Genomic DNA, 26799 nt, shown 5'->3' with positions numbered 1-26799 from the left:
GGTGTTCCTCAAGGGTCAGTATTGGGACTGCTACTTTTCAGATTGTTAGTCTGTGATTTAGATAGTGGAATAGATAGCTTTCTGGCAAAGTTTGCGGCTGATACGAAGATAGGTGGAGGGGTAGGTAGTGCTGAGGAAGCAATGCGATTGCTGCAGGACTTAGACACATTGGAGGAATGGGCAAAAAAGTGGCAGATGGAATACAGTGTTGGGAAATGTATGATAATATATTTTGCTAAAGGAAACAATAGTGCAGATTTATCAAAATTGGGAGAAAATTCAAATTTCAGAGGTGTAAAGGGACTTAGGAGTCCTCATGCAGGACTCACAGAAGGTTAATTCACAGGTTGGGCCTGTGGTAAAGAAGTCAAATGCAATGTTGGCATTTATTTCAAGGAGAACAGAATATAAGAACAAGTTTTTTAAGACACTAGTCAGGCTGCACTTGGAGTATTGTCAACAGTTTTGGGCCCCTTATCTCTGAAAGGATATGTTGTCATTGGAGAGAGTCCAGCGGAGCCTCACGAGGATGATGCTGGTTAACAAATGAGAAGTGTTTGGCGACTTTAGGCCTGTACTCACTGGAATATAGAAGAATGCATGGGGATCTCATTCAAACCTACCCTATGTTGAAAGGACTGGGCAGGGTGGATGTTCCCTCTGGTGGGGGTATCCAGAACTAGAGGGCACAGCCTCAAAACTGAGGGGTAACCTTTTAGAACAGAAGTAAGGTGGAACTTCTTTAGCCAAAGAGTGGTGAATCTGTGGAATGCTCTGCAATAGACTGTGGTGGAGGCCAAGCCCATGGGTAAATTCAAAGTGGAAGTTGATAGATTCCTGATTGGTCAGGGCACCAAGGGATATGGTGAGAGGGCAGGTGTATGGGTTTGAATGGAATCCGGGATCAGCCATGATGAAATGGTGGAGTGGACTCAATAGTCTGCATGGCCTAATTCTGCCCCTGTGTCTTATGGTCTAATATTCATCCTAAAGCGTGGCAACCAGAACTGCATACAATCCAACCAGTTTTATGCAGAACAATCAGATATAATGACTAACATGGAAGGACATAGAGTCCACAGGAACATGGACAAAGAACCCAAACTTGCAGTACTCAGAGAATATGGCTCAGAGTCAGAAAAACTGGGGTGGAGCTTTGCTGACTATTAAACCTTCCAAATTAATTTGGGAATTTTGGGGCTGGGGCTTTTCACTGTGTCACTGGGGGGGGGGGTCTAGCTGTTGTCCAGGCCTTGCCAGTGGAATCTGGGATGCTTTGGGCATGTGGCATTGGCAGTCAGAGTATGGAGAGATCGAGGGTATTGGGGCAGTGGATCAGCAAGATCTAGCTGAAAGCTTTCGATAAGTTTAGGGGTTGGAGTAGTTGCTCAGAATAACTGTGAGGGATATAGATGAAATATAGATACATCCACAAGAATGAAAGGCAGTACGTTACAGCAATAGGGTCAGGTGAAGGAGTGTGGAGCATTTGCTGCATGATATCATGGATCTGAATAGTCCGTTTCTGTGTTGTAAATATGAATAAATACTTCAATGATGGGATCCTATTGCTACATTTCAGAATCCAGTTTGAGGAGTTAATAACATTCAGTAAGAAAAGCAATGGAGTAGCTAGAATATTCTCTTCAAATCCATTGCATACACGTGCATCCTTTCAGGCAGTGGGTGCAGAGTTAAATGTGCAGTATCCACAAAGTTATACAGCTACAGAGTCAGAGAAAAGTACAGCACAGAAACACCCTTTTGGCCCATCTAGTCCATGCCAAACTATCTAAACTGCCTAGTCCCATTGATTTGCACCCGGTCCATACTCCTCCATACCCCTCCCATTCATGTACCTATGCAAGCTTTTCTTAAACATTGAAATCGTGTTAATATGCACCATTTACATTGACAGCTCATTCCATACGCTCACGACCCTCTGAGTGAAGAAATTTCCCCTCAGGTTCCCCTTAAGCATTTCCCCTTTCATCCTTAACCCTTGACCTCTAGTTGTAGTCCCACCCAATCTCAATGGAAAAAGCTTGCTTGAATTTACCCTATCTATACTTATTATAATTTTGTATACTTTAATTGAATCTCCCCTCAGCCTCCTAAATTCCTTACCTATTCAATCTTTCCTTATAACTCAGGACCTCCAGTCCTGGCAACATCCTTGTAAATTTTCTTTGTATCCTTTGAACCTTATTTTCATCTTTACTGTAGGTAGGTGACCAAAACTGCATACAATGCTCCAAATTAGGCCTCACCAATGTATTATGCAACTTCAACATAACATCCCATCTCCTGTACTCAATACATTGATTTAATGAAGGCCAAGGTGCCAGAAGATTTCTTTATGACCCTACCACCTGTGCCGCCACTTTCAATGAATTATTGACCTGTATTCTTAGATCCCTTTGTTCTACCACACTCCTCAGTGACCTACTGTTTACTGTGTAAGACACAGTTGATCCTACCAAGCTGCAACACCTCAAATTTGTCTGCTTTAAATTCCATCTGCAATTTTTCAGTCCATTTTTTCAAATGGTCCAGACCCAGATGCAAGCTCTGATAGTCTTCCTTGCTGTCTACTACACCCCACAAATTTGCTGATCCAGTTAACCATATTATTATCCTGATTGTCAATATAGATGACAAACATCAACAGACCCAACACTGAACTCTGTGTACTCTACTAGTCACATGTCTCCAATCAGAGAGGCAACCATCTACTACCACTCTTAGGCTTTCCCACAAAGCCAATGTCTAATCCAATTTACTACTTCATTTTGAATTCAAGTGACTGAACCTTCTTCCCATGCAAGACCTTGTCAGATGTCCTGCTAAGGTCCATGTAGACAACATCCACTGCCTTGTCTTCATCAACTTCCCTAGTAACTTCCTTGAAAATTTCTATCACATTGGTTAGACACAACCTACGACACACAAAGCACATGCTCACAAAGTCAGTCCCTTTCTATCCAAATATTCATATGTCTGATCCCTTAGAATACCTTCCAATAACTTTCCCACTACTAATGTCTGGCTCACCAGCCTGTAATTTCCTATCCACCTATCCTCTGGTACCTCACCTGTTGCTAAGAATGATTTAAGTATCTCTGTGAGAGCACCTGCAATTTCTGCACATGTCTCCCATAGGGTCTGAGGGAACACTTTGTCAGGCCCTGGGAATTTACCCACCCTAACCTGTCTCAAGACAGCAAACACCTCCTCTTCTGTAATTTGCATAGGGGACATGACTTCGCTGTTGCTTTGCTTCACTTCTACAGCCACTTCTGTCCATCTCCTAAGTACATACAAATGCAAAAAATCCATTTAAGATCTCCCCCACCTCTTTTGGATCCACGCATAGATTACCATTCTGATCTTCCAGAGGATCAATTTTGGTCTCAACATATCTGTAGAATCCCTTAGGATTCTTGTCTTGTCACCTTGTCTTCTCATGCCTTCATTTAGCCCTTCTGACAAACAAGAGAAAATCTGCAGATGCTGGAAATTTGAGCAACACACACAAAATGCTGGAAGAACTCAGCAGGCCATGCAGCATCTATGGAAAAAAAGTGCAGTTGACATTTTGGGCCTAAAACCTTCAGCAGGATTGGAGAAAAGACGGGGAGTAGATTTAAGGGTTGGGAGGGGGGAGAGAGATCCACCAGGTGATAGGTGAAACCTGGAGGGGGAGTGATGAAGTAAAGAGCTGAGAAGTTGATTGGTGAGATGAGACGAGATAAGAGAGGGAAAAGGGGATGGGAAAAGGAGAGGGGTGTGTGTGTGTTGGGGGGCATTAACGGAAGTTTGAGAAATCGATGTTCATGCTGTCAGGTTTGTGGCTATCGAAGTGGAATATAAGGTGTTGTTCCTCAAACCTAAGTGTGGCCTCATCATTACAGTGGAGGAAGCCATGGATGGATATATCGGAATGACAATAGGAAGTGGAATTAAAATGGATGGCCACTGGGAGATCCTGCTTGTTCTGGTGGATGGAGCTTAGATGGTCAGCGAAGCAGTCTCCCAATCTACGTCGAGTCTCACCGATGTACAGGAGGCCACACCAGAAGCAGCAAGCACAGAAAGTGACCCCAGTAAACTCACAGATGAAGTCTCACCTCACCTGGAAGGACTGTTTAGGGTCCTGAATGGTAGTGAGGGAGGAGGTGTAGGGACAGGGGTAGCACTTGTTCTGCTTGCAGGATAAGTGCCTGCAGGGAGATCAGTGGGGAGAGATGAATGGACAAGGGAGTCGCATAGGGAGTGATCCCTGCAGAAAGCAGACAGTGTGCTGGGGGTGGGGGGTGCTGGGAAAGATGTGCTTGGTGGTGGGATCCCGTTGGAGGTGGCGGAAGTTTCAGAGAATTATGTGCTGGACACGAAGGCTTTGGGGTGGTAGGTGAGGTCACCTGGTAGGGTGGTGGGAGGATGGGGTGAGAGCAGACATGTGTGAAATGGAAGAGATGCGGTTGAGGGTAGCGTTGATGGTGGAGGAAGGGAAGCCCCTTTCTTTGAAAAAGGAGGACATTCCTTCGTTCCAGAATGAAAAGCCTCATCCTGACAGCATACGTGGTGGAAATGGAGGAATTGAGAAAAAGCAATGCCCCCACCTTTTAAATCGACTCATCAGCTTTTTTTTCCAGTTTTGCTGAAGGTTTTGGCCCGAAACATCGACTATACTTTTTTCCATTGATGCTGCCTGGCCTGCTGAGTTCCTCCAGCATTTTGTATGTGTTGCTTAGCCCTCCTGATTTATTTTCTTAAGTGCTCTCTTGCTTTTTTTATACTCCATAAGTATCTCATTTGTTCCTACCTACCTATACCTGCTATGTACCTCTTTTTTTCCTAACCAGGTCTTCAATATCTCTTGAAAACCAAGGTTCCCTAAACCTATTATCTTTACCTTTTATTCTGACAGGCTTATCCAAGCTTTGTACTCTGAAAATTTCACTTTTGTTGGCCTCGCACTTACCAAGTATACCCTTGCTAGAAAGCAATCCACACTTGCCAGACCCTTTCTAATACCATCATAACTGGCCTTTCTCCAATTTAGAACCTCAACCCACACAGTTAGGCACAGTTTTCCAAAATGGAGCCTGATGCCAATGACTACTTATATAATGAATGAGTCATTCCTATGCTAAATTGGTGAAGTGTTAATGTGCAGCCAACTAATAAGCAGCAGAAACAGCAGAAGATGTTTTAACTAGCTAGTAGAATTATGCAGAGTAACCAGGTTATGTTGTCCATCAGGATTCAATGTCGGCTTGACACTGGCACCACTTAATACTGAGGCTCGTGGACTCTCTTAACTAAATGTGGCAGAACTTCTTCAACTGAGTGAATCCAGACATGAATGTTCATCAAAAAGAAGGCATGGCAGTGACTCTACATTCTTAGCAGTTTGTGTAAATTTGACATGTCACCGAAACATTTGACAAACTTCTAGAGATCTACAGCGATGAGTATCCTAACTGGTTACATTACGGCATGATATGGAAGCACCAATGCCTAAGAATGGAAAGGGCTACATGAAGTGGTGGATACAGCCTATTTCATCACAGGCAAAGCTTCCTCCACCACTGACTACATTTACACGGGATGTAACAGCCACCATCAATCCAGGCTGTGCTCTCTTCTCATTACTATCATAGGGCAGGAGGTGCTGAAGTGTTAGGTCCTACACCACCAAGTTCAGGAACAATTTATTTTATTTTTATTTACTTAGAGATACAGCAAAGTAAGAGGACCTTTCGGCTCCAGGATCTTGTGCTGCCCAATTACACCCATGTAAACAATTAAGCTACTAGCCCGTACACCTTTGGAATGTGGGAGGTAACTGGACAATGCAGAGGAAACACATGCTATCACAGGGATAACATACAAACTCCTTACAAAGAGCACCAGAGCAGCTTTACCCTACGACCATCAGGCTCCTGAACCAGCATTGATAGCTTTAATCATCACTAGGAATTGACTCTACAACCTGCAGACTCACTTTCAAGGACTCTAAACAACTCATTTTCATGGTATTATTTTTATTTGAACAGTCTGTCTTCTTTTGCACTTTGATGTTTCTTAGACTTTGTCTGTTTACATGTGGTTTTTCATAAAATTCTATTGTATTCTTTTTTCCCCCATAAATACCTGCAAGAACATTTATCTCAAGGTATATTTTATGTATATTAATACATGTAAAATATATGTACATTAATAATACATTTACTTTGAACTTTAAACTGTGCATGTCTAGATGCCTCCAAGAACATCAAAATCATTGATAACGATAGCAATTACGTTTCATTCAGGACTCTATCTATGTTTTAAATCGTTTGGAGATCGTTCACTTACACATGACGAAGTAGATAAGGAATATTACATTGTCATTGGGTCACTCTGGTCCCAATGTGATTAGTAAGAGATTTGTTTTGTTAGTAGCGAATTGAAAACACATAGCTTTCTCATTTTCTTATCCACATTTGAAACATTGTCAACTGACTTCATGGTGCACAAGATATAGGATAAAAGCAAAATTAATGTGAAGAATTTACTTTTGGTGGTATGAACCAAAATTCTTCACATAGGTGATACTTAAATATGAACAGAGTAAAGTAAAAGAAATATACATTCATCAGCGGGTAAAGTATTCAATATGTCAAACAACATTTTTGGAAGCAGAAGGCATTGATGGTGGTATAAGCTTGGCATAAATAGTTTCCACAGGCATTGGATACCTTACCGTCACTTAATGAATCAGATTTTTTAAAAGTGTCAGACAGTAAGTAATTATTGGTTTTAATCTCAGCTTTTATTGATAATGCTGGCCACCCAGGAATTAGTAAATTTGCATTCAGCATGCAATCTCTGCTAAAGTAGATGTGTTTAATCTGCTGATTATCATATTTGCTTAGTTTATTAATGCAGATAACAGATTTTGGAGTCAGAGTTATCCAGCACAGAAATGGGCCCATCAGCCCAGCTAGTTTATAGCGTCCAAGATTTCTATCCAAGTTAGTACAACTAGCCTGCATTTGGCCCACATCCCTCTAAACCTGTCCTATCCATGAACCTGTCCAAGTAGTTTTTAAATGTTGTTAATGTACTTGCTTCAACCACTTCCTCTGGCAACTCACTCCATATACTAATCACCCCCTGGTGAAAAAGTTGCCCCTCAGGTCCCGAGTAAATTTATCTATCCCCTTTCACCTTAAACCCATGGCCTCAAATTCTTAATTCCTCAACACTGTGAGAACGACTGATTATTGACTTTGTCTATGACCCTCGTGATTGTATGCTGTATTTAGGTAATGCCATGCTGAATAAATACTTATTGTAGACAGAAAAATACAACCTGAAACTCACTATTTTCTTCTAAACAGCTTTTCTTCTGAAATAACACTTTGAAATAAAGTGTAGTTTTTTTAAAACTGCAGTATTGGTGTGTGCAATGACCCTTTAGCAGTGACGTCAAATTGGTTCTGACCAACACAAAGTGCTGGGTCATTGGAAAAGGAATGTACAAAACAGCAAGAAAATCTCCTCATTTTTGACTTGTAGAAGTGCATAAAGTTCTCTGTTCAATGCGGTTCAAAGAAAGGTGTTAGTCTTTGTGATGTGAATTATCAACACTTAGAACTCACTGCTGGTCACAGAGACTAGAGTATTTCTGTAGATCTCAGAGATGGGAAGATGACATTTTGTATGGCAAGGTTGTACAGAAGACCAGCAGTTGCCCATGCTGCAAGTCTCCCCTCTCCATGCCACCGATGTTGTCCGAGGGAAGGGCATTAGGACCCATACAGCTTGGCACTGGTGTTGTTATTGAGAGTTTACTGAACTCATAAAAAGGTAGTTCTGCCACAATTATTTGCCATTAGAAACATCAATACTGAAGGCCTTATATTATGACGTAAGAAAGTAGTTTGGCCAAATCATGCAGGAGTTGAGTCCTCAAGATATTGGGAAATGTTGCGCAATACTGAGTAAATTGTGGCAATGAATAGCAATAGGATATCACCAGAGATGGATCTTTAGACAGAATGAGAAACATCAATAAATATAGTGTCTGTGAAACATGAAGTGAATATTAAAGGTGTTCTTTTAGAGGCTTTGAGTACTAACCGTTTGGGTGTCTGTTAATAAGGTCCGGGCATGTCAGTAGGTGAAGGAGGTGCAGAATTGCGGTAACAATGAGATAATAGGGCAGAAAGAATCAATGACAGAATCCACCAGTTGGTTGACAAATAAACTTCCAAAACTAGCTAGAGTTTTCGATCAGTGACAGCTGGTCCCAAAGTTATTCTGAGTCTGGGACCTGTGAAAGAAGGTACACTAGCAGTAACTTGAGTCAAAGGTAACATTTGGTCAATAATTTAGCAATCTTACAATAGGATCATTCAGAAACCTTGAAGACACGAAGTTCATAATCCAGTCATTTGAAGACTATGAGAGAGCTGATTTATGAAGTGTCAGCACAAAATCTGAGTCTTATTGTCCACAAGCAGGATGAGAATTAAAAGTCTCAGCACATGGTGTTGGCATGGCCAGTTCTGACAGAGTGGAAATGCAGCTACCTAAAAGAGCCACCAGACAAAATTAAAGAATGGCTGAGTGTTATAACATTAAAATAGATGTGGAGTCACGCTGCTACACTTGTCACTGCAGTAATTGTATCTGTTACCCACTGCAATACAATTGTTTCCCTCCCCTTAAGCCTCTGTGGAGGATGGTGTGTCATGCTGGAGAAAGTTTCTGCATTTGCTGCTAGTGCTGGAACAATTCAACCAGCTGCTTGAACTTCATGAATTTAGAGAGGAAATATCAGTTTGGGACAAGTTGGATTTGCCAGAAATACCTAGTCCAGGATCCCTTCATAACACAATGGAAACCAACATGTAACTTTTGAAAAAAAAGTATGAATGAAGCTGAATTTCCTTCTGTCTAAGATCAAGGCATTAGCGTCAGTTTATAATATCACTGCTGTATTAGAGATCAGTTAATTAGGATAATGCAGGGAACGGAACCTGATCTGCCTGGTTTTCAGAATGATCACAGTCTTCTGAAGATTTTCAGTATCGTTTCTCATAGTGCTGATTTTACAAGGTTGAAAATGAATATAGCACACATGAGCCAAAGTTTGCATTTAAATAATTTGTCTCATTTATCTGTAAGATCTAAACATCTGACTTCACTGGAATTCTAATTCATTAACTGTGACACGATGCACACTCTTACTTTCGATCCTCACCTGAAACACCAGCCAAAACTGTTACAGGTCCTTTGTACAGTCACGGATTGGCTATGCCTGTTTTTACACTGTCGAAAGTTGAACGCACATGCCCCTCATTGTCATAGATTTGACTCGTACAGCCCTACTTTGTCATAAATTGGATGCATATGCCATGAAGTGGACACATTCAACTATACAGTATCATACATTCATATTATTCCAGTATTATTGTTGTACTGGTATCTTCCCCGGAATGTGGAAAATCACGCAACTTATGTCCAGTTCACAAGACAAGATTAATTCAGACAACTTATCACCTAATCAGTCTGCACTCTAATTTTTACACATTCAATTTAAAAATTGCAATCTAAGTTTTACAGTTGCACCATTGAAAGCATCCTATGCATTTGCATGACATATCTCTATAAAATGCTTTATATGCTGCAGCTCTATAAACTCTGGTTAGACCATGTTTGGAGTACTGTACTGTGTTCAGTTCTGGTTGTCACATTGTAGGGAACAAAGTGGAGGCTTTAGAGAGGGTGGCAGAGATTTATCAGGATTAGAGAACATGTCTTAAGAGCAAAGGTTGAGAGAGCTAGTGCTATTCTCTTTGGAGTAAAGGAATTTGAGAGGAGACCACAGAGGAGTACAAGATGATATGAGGCATACATAGTGTGGAGAGCAGGCACATTTTTCCCAGGTTGACAATGGCTTATATGAGAAGACATACTTTTAAGATGATTGGAGGAAAGAATAGAGGGAACGTCAGCGGAAAATCTTTTACACAGAGAATGCTGAGTGAAAGGAATTTACTGCTGGGAATGGTGGTAAAGGCAGATACATTAGGGATATTTAAGAGACCCTTAGGCGTATGAATGAAAGAAAAAATGAGGGCTATGTGGGAGGGAAGGGTTAGATTGATCTTGGAGTAGGTTAAAAGGTCAGTACAACATGATGGGTTGAAAAACCTGTACATGCTATATGGTTCCCTGATCTGTGTAACCCATTTCCTCTCATTTGTCCTTCAGCTCCCTTCTGATTTTCCCACTGCCCACTTGCACAAGGTTATTATTATTTACAGTGACCACTGTTGGGAGGAAGCCGGAACACCCGGGAAATAGTCAGGATGAAAACGCAAATGCCACACAGATGGCACTGGAATTTAGGATCAAAGCTGGATTACTGGAACTGTGAGGTAACTCTATTATCTGCTGCCTCCCCACCAATATTGCCATCCTGTCAGTGATATCTCATCTGAAATTAGTTCACCTATCTGTACTGTTATCAGTGGAAAACTTTAAATCACAAAAAATATTGCCTAATGTTTGGCTCCTCTCACAGCCTGTGGCAGAGGTGACAGTAAACAGACACAGGTTGCTTCAACTTTACAAATTGATTAAATAAGTAGTGCAGTGATACAATGGCATGGTTAAAAATAATTTAGTTACTTTCACTCTTCAAGGGCAACGAATATAGTGTAGCAACTGAATGTTACTTGACTAGCATAATTCACAATGCTTCAGTGTGTAGATGAGTCAGGGAAAGAAATGAACTTAATTTTCCCGAGGAATTGCATTTTTGTTATCATGACAGGTATCCAAGGAGATTGACAACACTTCACTTCCCATTGATTAAATGTCAGCATAAGCTGGTCAGACATTCCGTGCTGCCACTCCTGTGTGGTCTGACCTAAGTTCACTGATGAACAGCAGAGAGTAAATAATTCAAGACATTAGGAGCAATGTGGAAGGTTAAATTAAATTACATAGCTGGTTACATCTGAATGGCTTTAATTCTTCCTCTTGTCAATATAACCCTGGTAATGTGGTAATTGAGTGTAATGGGGACATTACTCATCTTCACAAGACCTACCCCTCACAAATCAACTCCTTCCAAAAGAAAGAGGCACTTGTTTTTTTTCCAGAACCATCTATAATACACAGTCCTGATAAGCCTTAGTTACTTTAAATTTCAATTCTATAAATCATTGTGTGCTCATGCGAAAAACATAACAATTCACGCAGTCTGGGTCAATCGTGCTTTTTAATCTTTGATGTATTGTACATTTATTGTATGTGCAAATGTTGTTTACGGGCAGTACATATTGGTTCCTGTTATGTGCTTACGTCACAGGTTTGTGCCAAGCCAGATTTGTTCTGCATGGAAATACAGCTTTCCATTGTGAATCTATGATGAGTGCACAATGTCAGCATGCTAGCATTGTGCTTTTTGGTGGGGGTCACTGCAGTTTCAGAATAATGTTAATAGCCACTCTTCTGTCGCTCTGCGCTCAGTAGTAATACAATGGCATCCATCAAACATTCACCTTTTGAACCCTTTTGATTGAGAAAACAAAATTGGCAAGAAATTGGTCTTCATGACCCTGGTTGTTTATCAAATCCTAAGGCACTTCTCATCTTTCTGCACAAAAATGTTCTTCATTAACCGTCAAGCTCCTGTCTTCCTCTGAACACCCATTTCCTCTCTTTTCTGCTGCCAGCTTCCACCCCTGGTCTCTCCCTAGTTGCCCTCATACCCCTTTCTAGATGCAGCTGCCAGTTGTGTTAATGAGTACAACCATACCTTTATGAACTGAATTAAAGTGATTTAGCATTTCTGTATCAGCTGCCATTACTAGTTGAGACAGAAGAGAGTCTGGAATCTAGAGCAACAAACAAAATGCTGGAGGAACTCAAAGGGTCAGACGGCAACTGTGGATGAAAATGGAGAGGTTTCTTTCTGGGTCAAGGCCCTTCACCTAGACCTGGCCATCTCTCTCCACAGATGCTGCCTGACTTGATGAGTTCCTACAGAATTTTATTTTTTTTTACTATTAGTTGAGAATGGCTGCCTTGAACACAGGATTGTTTGCTCAATATTTATTGTTAGCTTGAATAATCAGCACCAGTTAAGAGCATACAGACTGAGATGAGTCTGGGACGATGTTTCTTGAGGGCAAAGTAACACAGGGATCTTCAGGTACAGCATTGCTGCTGGCAGGCAGGGGGCATGGCAGATATATTGGCAAGTTCATGAAATATGATCAATGAACCATAAAAGGAACTATAAGGAGAGAAAAGATGAATCAAGAAGGTGAGCTAGCTAAAAATATCAAAGAGGATACCAAAAGCCTTTTACAGATATATAAAGAGTAAAAGACAGGCGAGAGTGGATACTGGACCACCGGAAAGTGAAACTGGGAGGTGGTAAATGGGGGACAAAGAAATGGAGGATGGACTTAAGAAATATTTTGTGTAGATCTTTGCTGTGGAAGACAGTAGCAGTATGCCAGGAATTCGAGAGTGTCAAGGGAAGAAGTGAGTACAGTTGCATTCACTAAGGAGAAGGTGCTTGAGAAGCTGGAAGGTCAGAATGTTGATAAATCACCCAGGCCTGATGGACTATAGCCCAGGGCACTGAAAGAGGTAGCTGAAGAGATTGTGGAGGCATTACTAAAAATCTTTCAAGAATCACCAGATTCTGGAATGGTTTTGGAGGACTGGGAAATTGCTAATGTCACTCCATTCCTTAAGAAGGGAGAGAGGCAGAAGAAAGGAAATTATATGCCAGCTACCCTGAGTCAGTGGTTGGGAAGTTGTTGGAATGCATTATTAAGGATGAGGCTTTGGGGTACTTGGAGGCACATGATAAAGTAGGCCAAATTCAACAAGGTTTCTTTATGGGGAAATTTTGCTTGACAAATCTGTTGGAATTCTTCAAGAAAATAACAGGCAGGATAGTCAAAGGAGAGTCAGCAGATTTTTAGGATTTTCAGAAGGCCTTTGACAAGGTGCCATGCATGAGGCTGCTTAACAAGAAAAGAGCCCATGGTATTACAGGAAAGATGCCAGCGAGGATGGAAGGTTGGCTATTTGGCAAGTAAAGAGTGGGGCTAAAGGGGGTCCTCTTATGGTTGACTGCCAGAGACAATTGGAAGAGTGGGTAGTGTTGAGGAAGCAGCAAGTCTGCAGAAGGGCTTGGACAGATATGGAGAATGGACGCTGAAGTGGCCAATGGAATATAGTGTAGGGAAGTGTGTGGTCACGCACTTTTTTTTAGGAGTAATTGCATAGACTATTTCAAAATGGGTAAAAATTTAAAAATCAGGAGTGTAAAGGAACTTGGGAGTTCTTGTACTGGATTTCTAAAGGTTAACTTACAGGTTGAGTTGGTTATAAGGAAGGCAAATGCAATGTTAGTATTCGTTTCAAGAGTTTAGAATATAAGAGCAAGGATGTGACGTTGAGGTTTTATAAGGCATTGGTCAGACCACACTTGGAGTACTTTATCTAATAAAAGATGTGCTGGCTTTGGAGAAGCTCCAGAGGCAGTTCGCAAGAATGATTCTGGGAATGAAAGGGTTAACGTATGAAGGACATTGTACACACATAGGAGTTGAGAAGAATGAGTGGGGATCTTATTGAAGCTTGGCGAACATTGAAAGGCCTAGATGGCGTGGATGTGGAGAGGGTGTTTTCTATAGTGAGTGAGCCAGGGACGAGAGGGCACAGCTTCAGAATAGAGGGATGTCCATTTAGAACAGAGATGAAAAGGAATTTCTTTAGCCAGAGTGTGGTGAATATGTTGAATTCATTGCCATGAACAGCTGTGGAAGCCAGGTGATTGAGTATTTTTAAAGCAGATCTCCATAAGTTCTTGATTTATAAGGGCATCAAAGGCTATGGGGAGAAGGCAAGAGAATGGGGTTGAGAGGGATAATAAATCAGCCATGATGTAATGGCAGAGAAGACGTAATGGGCCAAGTGGCCTAATACTGCTCTTGTGACTTATTGTCAATCTCGGGCATTCAGCTTGCACATGGAATGAGTGGAAATGTTTCTGAGGGCAAATGATACCATCAATACCTTTAGAGAGGATGCAAAATCTGGAGTTATTTGTAAACTTGTGCACTTGTAATACTATTGTGACACTGTGATTTCCTTTGTGATCAATGAAGTATCTGTATTATAACAACCCTTGAAGGAACAATTTAATCCAATGATTTTTAGAGATTTTGGTGTGTATGTTTGGCACTAGGAGGCAGAAGGTGGAAGAGGGTTTTTTTCGCAATTGGATGTCATGTGTCCAGTGGTATTTTATAATGGTCAATACCAGGACCATTGTTGTTTATAATATATGTAAATGACTTGGATTGGGACATAGGTGACATGATTAATCCGTCTATGGATGACACAAAGATTGGCAGAGTTGTCAATAATGCAGAAGTTATTAAAAGATGACAGTGAGATAGCAGCAGTTGGAGTTTAATCCAGATAAATGTGAGGGGGTGCATTTTGGAAATGCTGATGAGACTAGATCATGCAGAATGAATGGTAGGTAAAGCTGAGGAACAGCAGGACCTTGGAATACAAATCCTTCGATCCTTGAAGGTAGCAACACAATTAAATAATGTGGTTTGGAAGGCATATGGGAAATTGGCCTTCATTAGTTGGGGCTTTGAAGTTAAAAGTAAGGAGGTTATGCTATAGATTTAGGGAAAATGGAAAGAGATTAAGAGAGGATCTGAAGTGGACCTTCTTTACCCAGAGAGTGGCAAGTAAATGGAATGCTCTACAAAAAGTGGTTGAAACTGGGTCACTGAGAGCAGTTAAGAGTGTCTGGATGAGCATTTGAATCGCTTCAGCAGAGAAGGCCATGGGCCATGTGCTGGGAGATTGGATTAGTATGGAAGGCTGCCCTTTGGTTCGTGTGGATAAATTGGGGTGATTGTCTGTTTGCATGCTGTAGTCTTTGACTATAATGTAAATGATGTTTAAGACTGTGAGCAACGCACATCAAAGTTGCTGGTGAACGCAGCAGGCCAGGCAGCATCTCTAGGAAGAGGTACAGTCGACGTTTCAGGCCGAGACCCTTCATCAGGACTAACTGAAGGAAGAGTGAGTAAGAGATTTGAAAGTTGGAGGGGGAGGGGGAGATCCAAAATGATAGGAGAAGACAGGAGGGGGAGGGATGGAGCCAAGAGCTGGACAGGTGATTGGCAAAAGGGATATGAGAGGATCATGGGACAGGAGGTCCGGGGAGAAAGACAAGGGGTGGGGGAACCAGAGGATGGGCAAGGGGTATAGTCAGAGGGACAGAGGGAGAAAAAGGAGAGTGAGAGAAAGAATGTGTGTATGAAAATAAATAACGGATGGGGTATGAGGGGGAGGTGGGGCATTATCAGAAGTTAGAGCAGTCAATGTTCCTGCCATCAGGTTGGAGGCTACCCAGACAGAATATAAAGTGTTGCTCCTCCAACCTGAGTGTGGCTTCATCTTTACAGTAGAGGAGGCCGTGGATAGACATGTCAGAATGGGAATGGGATGTGGAATTAAAATGTGTGGCCACTGGGAGATCCTGCTTTCTCTGGCGGACAGAGCGTAGGTGTTCAGCAAAACGATCTCACAGTCTGCGTTGGGTCTTGCCAATATATAGAAGGCCACATTGGGAGCACCGGACGCAGTATATCACCCCAGCCGACTCACAGGTGAAGCGTTGCCTCACTTTTGACTTTAAGAATGTGAGAGTTGTTTGTGGTGCAGTGCTGGCAAGACGATGACACACAAGCAATAGAGAATGGCCATGGTAGTGTCCCTTCCTTGTACATTGCAATTGATCATGTTGCCATGGAATTTAGCTTGGCAGCAAACTCTTAGGTCAAGTGCCTGGAGGCTGGGGAGAAACCATTGCGGAAAATGTACACAGAGGAGCCTGCCAGAGTCAGGGATGCTGCAAGTCCTCAAGGCTCCCTCAAGAATTGATGGGACATTGCCAGATTTTCAGCACAGATTTCTGCTTCCCTCGATTTTTTTTTACTTTTGTCATTTAAGCTTTGCATTGTGGATTGGAGAAATCTAGTTAAAAATGATGTTAAGGTCCAGCTAATCCAAAGATTTATTTAAATGTCTAAAAGTCAATGTCAGCACCCCTTTTGATATACTTTGTTGCTTCCTTTTGGGTTGTTGAAATATTAAAGGTGAAAGTACTGATGGTTGCTGTGACCTAAATGTTTTGCTTTAACTTCTGTTTTAAGTAATTTAATTTTAATTTCTTCTTCCATATAAGCTGACATTTTTTTCCTTGTGCTATTCCTTCATTGTGGTTGGAAATAGGCTTAGTCTAAGATTGTAATTTGCAAATATGTACCATCTATGGTCTGTCTTCTCCAAAGCTGTCAACTTTTCCATTTGTCATGCTCCAAAATTCTACACCCATCTATGGCCACAGCCATAGGTTTTATTTAATACCAGTATAGCATCAAATAACCCTTAACAAAGCCTCAACGCGCACTCAACTTTAAACAACATCGTATTCCACCAAACTTCGTTAACCCTTTTTTGGTGCAGAAGATATTATATCATTACCAAGGTTTTTGCATTATCTCCTTTAAATATTACGCATTTTCGTAAACTCAACTTTGCACTACAACAAAGAAAGCAAAACTTAGCCATTTGAAAGCAGTCAACTTTCACAGGTTACTGTCTTGATACAACCATTACTACAATTTATAACAAATTTTCACACTGTAACAATTTTTTGGTTTGTTTAAATTTTCCAAACCTACCACAGTCTTTGGTTTAGCACCCGGACCTGCTGATGTAGATATTGGTCCAAGTTGTGAGTTGGCAAGATGCAATTTTTGGTTTTGATTGATCACTACAACATCTGCTCCATTTTCTGAATCAGATTCCAACTCCTGTCAATAGAGCATGGGAAACATAATATTAGCCCAGACAAGATAATCAATTCTTCCAGAAGTTAGGTATTAGGAAGTAAATATTTTTTCTTTGATCTAATATATATGTTCAAAATTCAAAATAGGCACAAATCTCTGATTAAAATGATGACATTTTATTTTAAAGTATCCACTAAATGACCAGTCATATTTTAATAAACCACATGGAATGATGAAGAAAAACGTGACCAGAAACTTGTGGACTGATGTTTCTTATCCAATCATGATTTTATCTTCATTCCAACTACAAGAGCTAAAATGGATACAAAATGTAATACTAATGTTATTTGGAGGTGTGACTTACATAAAACCCTACGATAGGGGTCAGATCTTGTGCAAGTTTTCAAGTTTATATTCTGACATTGTTTGAAACATAGGATGTGACTGCAACTCATCATGTCCCAGAAACTGGATTTCACTCATTTTGGAGAATGGACATTATGTTTTGCTGAAACAAAAAGAAATAATGTCACTATTTTTAGTTGCCAAACAGGGACATTTTTGCTTTAGAAAGTTGTTGTTGTGGTTTCTCTTCTTTTGGAAGTGTTAAAAAAGACTGACTTGCATGATTAACATGTAGGTGCCAAGTCCATTCATCTGTAGGTCACATGAAGCAGGATAGCCATTGGCTCAAGGAGATAAGCAGGAATTAGAGGAGGGTTTTCCCCAAATGACAATGGGAAGGAGAAAACAGTAGGAGGCGTAAGAAAAAACAAAGGGAGGAGTATTACAGAGTGTTGGTTTCTTCTATTTCTGTAGCTTTTTCATTTATCATTTAGTTCCATTGGTTGTCAGTAAAATCTGAGTGCAAATGATTCTGTAATGCGTACACACGCACATCAGCTTCCTTGTTGCTGAAGTATTTCATATTGGCCATGACTACAGTTCAACAGAATGAACTGAGCTGTGCAGTTGGTAAAGAAAAATAAAGGTTAACTTTACTTGTCCCATGTACATCAAAGCATAGAGTGAGGTGTGTCATTTGCGTCAAATCAAATCAGCTAGGATTGTGCATGCCCATTATTGTGTATTTAATATTTCAATAATATTTGAATAATATTTTTAAAAAATTGTTTGATTAAGCATACTTTGTTGTTTAAATAGTTCATTACGGATTATATGTTACAGTACGAGAATGGCATACGTCATTACGTCACCACTTAAGTGTGTGCTTCACTTAAAGTAAAGCAAAACCAAGACATTTTCTCCAGGGCTCCTGTCTTTTTATTGCATTTACTTTTATCATTTGGAGCTAGTGAACAAAACAATGGCGATGAGTAAGTTTTAAAAGACCCTGAGATGACTGCCAAGCTGTTGAAGCGCAGTGAGACGTCTGAGTTTTTAAAAAAGCACCACAGCACCTGTCTCTTCGGAAAGGAGAGTCAGAAGATAGTTGAGTTTTAGAGAAAAGGCAGAAAATAGCCAAATTCATGGGTTCATGAACAGTGAGTAGCAGTTGATAATAATCATAAATTTAAAAAAAATCAGAAATAGCTGGCCACCTGGGCAAAATAGTCGTGTTCAATTGCATAAGAGATAACTGGATATTGTGTACTGAGCAAATTGAGCAGAATTTTACAGCAAATGAAACAGCCAATGAAAAGTGAGCACCAATTTTGCTAATTGCATTGGGTTTAAAGACATAAAGTTTGCCTAGAAGTTTAACTACACCAACCAAACCAGACAAAAAGAGCTTTGCTGATATTGTAAAAGTACTGCAGGAATATTTAGAATCAAAACCATTTTTCATTGCAGAATGCTTTAGATTCAGTGGAATTGAAATGAAGGAGACTTCATTTCAGCATACATGGCTGAATTGAAGAAGTTGTCTGAACATTGTCAATTCAATGATCGGCTTAATTAGCCGATTAAGAGATCATTTAGTTTGTGGAATTTTACAAGAAAACATTCAAATATGGCTACAAACTGAAGCACAATTTACATTTAAAAGAGGAGCTGAAATAACTGTATCATTAGAAACAGCAGACAGAGATGCAATTGAGTTGCAGTCAGGAATGAAAGCAAATGTGAACAAAGTTGCAATGTCTACAGAGGCATCAGCCTGGCTGAAGAAATTGTGTTACCTTTATGGCAGGCTCTCACATGCACCAGACCAATGCAGGTTTAAAGACAAAACTTGCAGAAAATGCAACAGAATAGGACACTTACAAAGAGAAAATAGGACACGGGGAAGAGAAAAAGATATATAGTCAAGTTGCAGTTTCAAAAAGAAGACTAATTTGCAAGTTGTTAATGAAACATCTGATAATGTTGAGAGTGACATATGACTGAGTAGCCTTGGAATTTACAATGCGAAAACTGACAAGAGACAAACAAGGCGGCTTACACCAGAAGTGAATGGAAAATTAATTAAATGGAATTTGATACAGGCTCAGCTGTTTCTGTCATTCCACAATATGAGTTTGAGTGGCATTTCAAAGATACTAAACTGAAGCCTACAGATATCGAGCTAAAAGCTTACACTGGAGAAAAGGTAACTCCTGTGGAATGACATTCGTAACAATGAAATACAACAACCAACAAGTCACATTGTGTTTGTATGTGGTAAAGACAGGAGGGCCAGCATTGTGGGGATGTGATTGGTTGAGACAACTACAACTTGATTTGAGATCAATCCACCATTTGCATACCACATCCTCTGCAACAGTCAACTGAAAGCAAATTTAAAAAGGTACTGGATGATGCCACAGCAGTGTACAAAGTTGGCACTGGAAACACAAAGCTATATCAAGAGTAAAATAGTGTTAAATGAAAATGCCACACGCCAGTTTTATAAAGCCCATTTGGTTCCTTATATCATCCATGATAAAGAAGCCATTGAGATAGATTGCATGGAAGCCGATGGAATTCTTTCCAAGGTTAAGTGGAGCCTGTGGGCAACAACAGTGGCCCCAATAGCCAAGAAGATTGGGTCTGTCAGGATCTGTGGTGACTTTAAGGTCACCATCAACTCAGTACTGAAAGTAGTTGAATATCCTTTGCTCAGGATAGAGGATACCTTTGCAAACTTTTCTGGTGGAAAATGGACTTAGTTGAAGCCTACCTACAGATGGAGATGGAAGAAGAGTCCAAAGTGTTTCTCATCATAAGCACTTAAAAAGGGCTTTATTGCTACAATAGACTTATTTTGGAGTAGCACCTGCACCTACACTTTGGCAAAAAGCTATGGACCAGGTACTACAAGACTGACTGGGCACTCAGCAGGATGACATCATTGTTACCGGTAAGAATGACAAGGAATATCTCCAAAATCTCAAAATAGTGTGTGACACCAAACAAAGCTATCGGACGATTGATGCTAATGAGAGAGATAAGAGAGACAATGGAGAAACGTTCAAAATGCTAATAAGAGAGGAGAGAGGGATTAACGGAAAAGAAACACAATTCAGAATATTGACAGACCGGTTGCTTTGAACCTGAACTGTTTGAAGTTTGATGGACAGGCGATACCCCAGCAGGGGGATAAAAAGAACAGGTTCGCTAAAGCACGGGACACCATGAGACCATGAGATAACGAGACCCTGGAAAGAGCGGTGTGCCCCCACAAGTTGGTGGGAGTTTGGAGGTCCGGTTCGCGGGAACCGACCATAGGCTCACAGGGTGTAAAGGTAAGATCGGTGGGAACCTGGTGTGTGTGTCCGCCCTTGCCTGGGTGCTGGGTTCGCCGTGGAAGAATGATCGTATCCGGAACGGAGGGGTCACCGTTGGTGACCACAGCAGAACAGAAGACATCAAAAGTGTTTGCCTGAAACCAACTGTGAAGACATCAAAGGTCTGACTGAACCAAATTGCATACCCCCCCGCCCTCCAATGGCACAACAGCGATTACTGCGAACTGTACTAAGCTGAACTGAACTGAACGCTGTGCCACTTAAGGCTAATCATTTTACCCCTAGACTGCGATAGAGCTTGGTTGATCCCTATTACCCTAGTTCTGTGTACATGTGTGTATTATCATTGCTAACCTGTTGCATTTATATCCTTACGATTAGAGTACTGTGTTACTTATTTCTTTAATAAAACTTTATTAGTTCCTAGTAATCCAGACTCCAACGAGTGGTCCATTTCTGTTGGTTTGACAACCCAGTTACAGGATATGTAACATAAGTGGGATCTCGTCCGGGATTTTGAATGCCAAATTTGGGACTGGGTAAATTGATTGGGTTAAAATTCCCGAAAGAAAGAAAGGGCAAACAACAGAAATGGAGATTGAGGAATTTCTAAAGGTGCCAACCTTGGAGGCATTAGAGGATGCCAGGAAATCAGAACTATTGCCAAACGGTTGAATCTTTTTAAAGGGAAGCTGAGAATGAGGAGAGCGGAGATGCACAGAGCTATCATTGAGCATTATGTATCTAAAGGTGTGTTTCCCCACGGGGAGCTGGAGGTGGTATCTATGGGCAAACCTGGTGGAGAGGTGGTGCAGCTGCAGATGGAAAAATTGAGACTAGAGCACGAGTTCCGAATAAAGCGGCTGGAACGAGAAGAGAGAGACAGACAGCTAGAACAGCAAGAGAGAGAGAGAAGCAGAAGGACAGGGAATTTGAGCTGGAGAAGTTAAGGATGACACTAGAGAGGGGCCAAATGCCGAACCAAGGTGGAGGGTTCAGGGCGACCCAGGAGGTTAGGCTGGTTCCCCCATGTGAGGAGGCCGATGTTGATCGGTACTTTCTACATTTTGAAAAAGTCGCTGCAATCAGGACTGGCCGAGGGATAAGTGGGCTAGTTTGCTTCAGAGCGTACTTAAAGGGAAGGCTCAGCAAGCTTACTCGGCATTGTCCGCAGAAGATGCCCAGAGGTATGATGTAGTGAAAGAGGCTATACTCAGGATTTATGAGTTGGTCCCAGAGGCATACTAGCAAAGGTTCCGGAATGTGAGGAAGCAGTGGGGCCGCACGTATTTAGACTTTGCCCGTGAGATGCAGATGTATTGTGAGCGTTGGTGCGCCTTGAAAGGGGTCAGTGGGGATTATGACAGACTGCTACAGCTAATACTGATTGAGCAGTTTAAAAGTTGTGTCCCTGAAGGTATGAGGCCCTATCTAGATGAGAAAGAGGCAGAAACCTTAGCCGCAACCGCTAAGTTAGCAGATGAGTATGCGTTAACACACAAAGCGAAGTTTACCCCGAGTAAAAGTTACTAGAAGGGTAGTCGAGAGGGCGGAGAGAGTCCGCCGGAAAAGCCAGAAAGTAAGCCAGGGACTAGTGAGAAGGATAAGGATGACCGGGAGCAGTTTGGTAGGAAGTCTCCTGGAGTCGTATGCTATAATTGTGGGAAAGCCAGTCACTTTGCGTCCAGGTGCTTTGCCCCAAAGAAGGAGACGGGAAAAGAAAAACGACGACTCTGTATTGAGCTGGCAAACAAACCGCTAGGGGAGAAGAGGTCTGATAGAGTTCAGGAAGGGCACGAGAAGTTTATTTCAGCTGGATTGGTGTTGGTGAAGGAGGGATCAACCCCAGTTCCAGTATGGATCTGGAGAGACATTGGGGCTTGTCAATCATTGATCTTAAGGAGTGTGTTAGACTTTAGTTCAGAGACCGAGACTGGGGAGGTCAGTGTGATAAGAGGCATTGGGAAAGGGACTGAAGCAGTACCTTTGCACCAGATACACCTAAAAAGCGACTTGGTCTCCAGACCGGTCACGATAGGGGTGAGGCCCGAATTACTGATGGAAGATGTGGAGGTCTTACTCGGTAACGACCTTGCAGGCAGAGATGTGTGCTCAGCAGTAAAACTGACAAGCAAGCCTGCCAGGATTGAGGCCCCGCCCATGGACTCATAGGTTTATCCCGTTTGCACAGTGACTCGGAGCATGTCCAGAAAGGCTGCCGAAGTGAATATAGATTAAGCTGAGACGTTTTTACCAGCCTTGTACCAAGAGGGGTTAGAAAGCGAGAAGAAGGAGCATAGTGGAGTGGAAGGAAGTGAGGGAGTTGAGGTAGATTTATCATTAGTGAGGAAGGAATTTATATAGGCACAGGAACGAGACGAGGAGCTGATGGTTTTGACGGAGACAACTCTCTCCGAAGCAGAATTAAAAAGGGAGCCAGTGGGCTATTATGTGAAGGAAGGAGTACTAATGAGGAAAAGGAGACCAAGTACCGTGCCCGCAGATGAGGAATGGGGGGTGGTGCACCAGGTGGTAGTGCCAAAAATTTATGGGGATGAGATTTTTAACCTGGTCCACAAGATACCCCTCAGTGGACATCTTGGGGTGAGGAAGACAGTCGATAGAATTATGAAAGAGTTTTACTGGCCGAGCATGAGGAAGGATATTATTGAGTATTGTAGACGTCAGCCGAAACAGTTACAGCCTATTAATATGTTAACAGCTTACCACAATAAGAAAGCAGACCTAGTCGGTGTTATCACGAAAATTAATGAAGCTGGGGTGCCACCTGATAAAGGGAAAACCCATCTTGAAAAGATAAATATGGTGCCGACCAGATTGGAGAACTCTATTGTTTTGGACAACTTTGCCGATAAGGTCTCTCACTTAGCTCCCGAACAGACGGAGCTGCTGATAAAGCTAATTAACTGGCACGCAGACGTATGTCCGGATGTCCCGGGGCGATGCAAAGGGACGGTACATGATGTTGTTGTCACATCAGGTCAGCCTAGTAAGCAACACCCCTATGGGATGATTAATTCAGTAACAAAAGAGTTAAAGAACGCAGAAGCGTATATTGACGATTTAGTGGTCTGGAGTGACACATGGGAGGAGCACATTGTGGCAGTAGGGGAACTGTTTAAACGGCTGTCTGAAGCCAACCTGACAGTGAACCTTGCAAAAAGTGAATTCGGCCACGCGAAGGTCACTTATCTGGGATTTGTGGTAGGACAGGGGCAGCTGGTACCGATGCAGGCTAAGGTGCAGGCTATCTCTGAAGTCCCCACCCCAACAGACAAGACAGCCCTGAGAAGGTTCTTGGGGATGGTGGGGTACAATCAGAAGTTTTACAAAAACTTTGCGGATATTACCCTCCCTCTTACTAAGCTCTTGCCAAAGAATGTAAAGTTCGTGTGGGACGACCTTTGTCAACATGCCTTCGAGAGTCTGAAGGCGATTCTGTGTCACCATCCTGTGCTGAATGCCCCTGATTTTTCAAAACCCTTCTCCCTAGCAACAGATGCTAGCGACGAAGCAACAGGGGCGGTGCTGTTGCAGACAGACAAAGAGGGGGTTGACCACCCAGTGGCTTATTTTTCTAAGAAATTTAATATCCATCAGAGAAATTATTCCACTGTGGAGAAGGAATTACTGGCAATCATACTAGCATTACAACATTCTGAGGTTTATATTTCTCCGGTACGGAAACCACTTATAATTTTCACTGATCACAACCCATTAGTGTTTTTGGCCACTATGAAGGATAATAATAAAAGGTTACTAAGTTGGAGCCTGGTCTTACAGGAATTTGATATTAAAATAAAACATATAAAAGAAACGGACAATGTGATTGCTGACTGTCTGTCAAGGTGTTGAAACTTAAAGTTCTCTGTATTAGCCGAATAGCTGATGACCCTGTATATTAGTGTGTATCTAATAATGTGCATTCATGCCCATGATTTTTACCCCGGTAAAAATCCTTCAAAGGGTAGGGGTGTGATGCCAAACAAAGCTATCGGACGATTGATGCTAATGAGGGAGATAAGAGAGACAATGGAGAAACATTCAAAATGCTAATAAGAGAGGAGAGAGGGATTAACGGAAAAGAAACACAATTCAGAATATTGACAGACCGATTGCTTTGAACCTGAACTGTTTGAAGTTTGATGGACAGGCGATACCCCAGCAGGGGGATAAAAAGAACAGGTTTGCTAAGGCACAGGACACCACGAGACCACAAGATAACGAGACCCTGGAAAGAGCGGTGTGTTCCCACAAGTTGGTGGGAGTTTGGAGGTCTGGTTCGCGGGAAACAACCATAGGCTCACAGGGTGTAAAGGTACGATCGGTGGGAACCTGGTGTGTGTGTCCGCCCTTGCCTGGGTGCTGGGTTCGCCGCGGAAGAACGATCGTATCTGGAACGGAGGGGTCACCGTCGGTAACCACAGCGGAACAGAAGACATCAAAAAGGGTTTGCCCAAAACCAACTGTGAAGACATCAACGGTCTGACTGAACCAAATTGCATCCCCCCACTCTCTCTCTCTCCAACGGCACAACAGCAAATACTGCGAACTGTACTAAGCTGAACTGAACTGAACGCTGCGCCACTTAAGGCTAATCATTTTACCCCTAGACTGCGATAGAGCTTGGTTGATCCCTATTACCCTAGTTCTGTGTACATGTGTGTATTATCATTGCTAACCTGTTGCATTTATATCCTTATGATTAGAGTACTGTGTTACTTATTTCTTTAATAAAACTTTATTAGTTCCTAGTAATCCAGAATCCAAAGAGTGGTCCATTTCTGTTGGTTTGACAACCCAGTTATGGGGTACGTAACAATTTGTTAAAAAGATTAGAAGATAATGGGCTCAGTGCATGATGCTACCAGTGTGAATCTTTACATCACTTACACTATCAGCATACAAGGATCGCACAGATGTGCTGAGAAAATTCAAGGAGTGGTGGATGCCCCAAGGCCAAAGGGCTTGTCACAGCTGCAGTCTTTTTTAGGACTTGTCAATTACTGTAACAGGTTCCTGCCAAATCTGGCTACTGTGCTCCATTCCTTGAACTCATTACTGCAGATTGGGATAAAATGGCAATGGACAAAACAGCATGAGGTGGCTTTCCAAAAGGCAAAGGAAATGGTGATGTTAGACACTGTACTCACACATTATGATCCACATCATCCAGTGAATCTTGCCTGTGACTCTTTGCCTTATGGTGTAGGTGCAGTCATGTGATGGAAATGAATGCCCCACAGCCTTTGCATCACAGTCCATTACAGCTGCAGAGAAAAATTATGCACAGATTGACAGAGTCTGGTTTGGGGTGTAAAACATTTCAACCAGTACTGTTATGGGAGAGAGTTTACCCCCATTACTGATCATCAACCACTAGTGCCCATTTTCAATCGTCAGAAGGTGATCCACTAACAGCAGCAGCACGAATGCAGAAACGGGCTCTGTTTCTTGGAGGACACAACTACAAGATTGAATTCAATAGGGCAACTAATCATGGAGATGCTGATTGATTGTCCCATTTGATTGTGGATAGTGTGGAGGGCTGTCAGAGGTTACAGCAGGACATCGATAGAAGGCAAAACTGGGCTGAGAAGTGGCAGATGGGGTTCAACCCAGATATCTGTGAGGTGGTTCATTTTGGTAGGTCAAATATGATGGCAGAATACAGTATTAATGGTAAGACTCTTGGCAGTGTGGAGGATCGGAGGGATCTGGGGGTCCAAGTCTATAGGACACTCAAAGCTGCTGCGCAGGTTGACTGTGTGGTTAAGAAGGCATATGGTGCATTGGCCTTCATCAACCTTGGGATTGAGTTCAAGAGCTGAGAGGTAATGTTACATCTATATAGGACCCTGGTCAGACCCCACTTGGAGTACTGTGCTCAGTTTTGGTCACCTCACTTCAGGAAGGATGTGGAAACTATAGAATGGGTACAGAGGAGATTTACAAGGATGTTGCCTGTATTGGGGAGTATGCCTTATGAGAATAGGTTGAGTAAACTTGGTCTTTTCTCCTTGGAGTGACGGAGGATGAGAGGTGACCTGATAGAGGTGTACAAGATGATGAGAAGCATTGACTGTGTGGATAGTCAGAGGCTTTTTCCCGGGGCTGAAATGGCTAGCATGAGAGGGCATAGTTTTAAGGTGTTTGGAATTAGGTAC

General features: G+C 41.9%; 1 protein-coding gene across 4 annotated transcripts in view; it reads right to left on the bottom strand.

Annotated features, from left to right (window-relative positions):
- The window catches only part of dlc1 (DLC1 Rho GTPase activating protein), a 528943-nt gene that overhangs the window by 318180 nt on the left and 183964 nt on the right, over nt 1-26799 (bottom strand). For 3 of the 4 annotated variants that reach the window (XM_063043062.1, XM_063043063.1, XM_063043061.1), the window contains one exon: nt 16809-16940. In XM_063043062.1, the coding sequence (XP_062899132.1) occupies nt 16809-16940 (132 nt within the window). Of the gene's footprint in view, nt 1-16808; nt 16941-25785; nt 25833-26799 lie in introns of those variants that run through there. The other variant, XM_063043064.1, reaches the window with a different exon arrangement.

Source organism: Mobula hypostoma, chromosome 3, assembly GCF_963921235.1.
Source record: "Mobula hypostoma chromosome 3, sMobHyp1.1, whole genome shotgun sequence".
Taxonomy (NCBI): domain Eukaryota; kingdom Metazoa; phylum Chordata; class Chondrichthyes; order Myliobatiformes; family Myliobatidae; genus Mobula; species Mobula hypostoma.
The sequence above is the reverse complement of the archived record's forward strand: the minus strand, read 5'-3'. Positions and strand labels throughout refer to the sequence as shown.